The 2,436-nt window shown below is 50.2% G+C and overlaps 1 protein-coding gene across 1 annotated transcript in view; it reads left to right on the top strand.

Moving 5' to 3' along the window:
* Positions 1-1,665: 1,665 nt before the first annotated feature.
* Positions 1,666-2,436, top strand: part of sdc3 (syndecan 3) — a 39,311-nt gene continuing 38,540 nt past the window's right edge. Inside the window, exon 1 of the mRNA XM_069175815.1 lies at positions 1,666-2,287. Within this exon, the coding sequence (XP_069031916.1) occupies positions 2,234-2,287 (54 nt within the window). The 5' untranslated portion in view covers positions 1,666-2,233. The remainder of the gene's footprint in view (positions 2,288-2,436) is intronic.

The raw sequence follows: 2,436 nt of genomic DNA, 5'->3' as shown, positions 1-2,436 counted from the left end.
CTGTCTCAAGTGTGTTTCATTCCATGTTTGACCCTCGCCCATGCTGAAGGGATAAAACCGAATCTGTGCCGTAGTGTCTGTTCCAGTCTGAATGAATGTGTCTGCGGTGATGCGACGACACAGCGGGAGTCGGCGAGGGGGGACCAGGGAGCCTGCTCCTGATGCTCTACTTTCTCCATTAATGAGGCTGGCACCTTTAATATCGCACGGCCCCGACTGACAACCAGCAACGCTGGCCCCCCAGTAAGGAATAATTCGGATGATGTGTTCCGGTAACAATATGGCCGTTATTTTCGATTCCCCGGAAAGATTATAATTAATACAATCGTGATTAGGAGCGCAACAGTGAAAGCCATCCGAAGTGATGTCAGAAGTGAAAAGCTGCTGGTGTTGAAAGTAAACGTGCGACTGCGCCTATTGAGAAGCCTTTTACTCTGTTAATAATACGAGTAATGAGCCCAAGGAGTGCGAGAAGATTATCAGACCACACCGCAGTGTTGAGCAGGTGTCAATCACACCATCCCTTTTGGTCAAATTACATCCTTTTTAAAAAAGACTTGGAAGACAAATTAAACCTGTTCCCACCTGCCCAGCTTTTGTTCGGCGCTTGCTGCGCCTGAGGGTTGACATCCGGGGTTGGACTTTGAAAAATGAGTCCGGTTGTGTGTGACGTTAATGCCGCGGCTTTGTTGACTTCTTAAAACGAACTACAACCCATGAATTGAGGTTTCATGACCCTCCCTGTTTTTTTTTAAACCATATGAAAGGGCACCGTAAGCGCAGGCCGTTGTTAGAGCCATGAGTTATTGCTTCATGCTCGGTTGAATTACCAACCGGATAAAAGTGGTCAAGCCACACTTGGACTCCAACCACACCTGGACACACCTGGACTCCAACCACACCTGGACACACCTGGACTCCAACCACCCCGGGGGGGGGCAACATCTATTGTGGACCTCTGAGGTATACTGTTGTTTGTTGGTAATGTTATTCATTGTGAAGTGAATACACACAAAAAGTAAAGCCTGAAGGGGAGTCTTGACGACCAACAGAGTCAAAGCTCAGCTATATAATATCTGGAATTAAAGAGAGCAAAACCAACCAAAAATTAAAAAAAAAAAAAAATAATGTACTTGATTAGCTACGAAAAATCATTTTCATTGATGACTATTGAATGTGATTTAGCTTGTTTATTTCTACAATGAGTGATCATAACGCCGTATTGGACATTTAAAGACGTATCGGCCTGTTTTCACAGCGTTTTCTTCGCAGTTGTTAAGGGACGATAACGGTTAGCTAAACTGCACGGTTGCTAGGCGACGCAAGTAGGCTAATTGTTACGCAGACACACACACACACGTGTGAGAGAGAGAGAGAGAGAGAGAGAGAGAGAGACCACGACTCGACCAATCAAAACGAAGGACCGCAGCTGACCTGCTGTTAACAATGGCGTGCAGCCAAAAACCTACCTGAGCGCCGAAAGGTAAGCATAACCTGCGTGAGTGTTTGTTGTTGTTGTTGTGCGTGCGTGCGTGCGTGTGTGTGTGTGTGTGTGTGTTTAAGGGTTGCTGGGTGCCTGAACGAGCTGCAGGGGGCATCCTCTCCTTCGCTCGCGGAGATTCCCCCCTCCGATCTTTCTCTTTAACACACACACAGAGACGCACACACCCCTCCTCCTTGCCAAACTCCCAGGCCGGCCAGGCAGCGTCGCCATACGGAACATCCTGCCCTCAACGGAGAGGGGGAGGAGAGAGAGAGAGAGAGAGAGAGAGTGTGTGTGTACACACACACACCGAGAGAGAGAGAGAGAGAGAGAGAGAGAGAGAGACGAGGTCTGGCGTCTCCCGGTTGTACATGATCAGTTTTCGAGCACAAAAACTCGGAGAAACCGGCAGAGAAGAAGGGGAGAAAAAAAAAGAAGAAAAAAAAAAAAGAAAGAGGCCTCGAGGGGATCTCATTGCTTTTACCGGTGACCGGGACCAGCGGCAGCGCGTGAAGCCTTGGATTAAAAAAAAAGCAAGGACGGATGGTCGCGCGGACGGGCGGCGCGCTCTGAAGTTGGACAAGACTACCGAGCCACCGAGAGAGCAAGCAGCGGCAGCAGCGGTAGCAGCTTTTGTCCCCCCCCTCTCTTCTTCTCCTCCTCCTCCTCCTCCTCCTCCTCAACCCCACCTCCCAGCACCCCGTGAAGGCAGCGGCGGCACCGGGAGGCTGTGCCCGCACACTCCATACCATGAAGCTGCCTTGGCTACTGGCGCTGACGGCGCTGCTTGCTCGCGCCACCACGGTAAGCACGAGCCTCAAATCCTTTGTTAACCCGCGAGCTCTTTATTCATACAGGAGCCAGGACATGTTTGTGCGTGCGTGCAGTGTGTGTGTGTGCGCTATCATTAATGAGACGGTGACGGTCGGTGATCGGTAGGAAATCCTGCACTC

The sequence above is a fragment of the Embiotoca jacksoni genome, unplaced genomic scaffold (genome assembly GCF_022577435.1).
Source record: "Embiotoca jacksoni isolate LCO1_2020_lvr unplaced genomic scaffold, fEmbJac1.0.p SCAF_7, whole genome shotgun sequence".
Classification (NCBI taxonomy): domain Eukaryota; kingdom Metazoa; phylum Chordata; class Actinopteri; family Embiotocidae; genus Embiotoca; species Embiotoca jacksoni.
The sequence above is the reverse complement of the archived record's forward strand: the minus strand, read 5'-3'. Positions and strand labels throughout refer to the sequence as shown.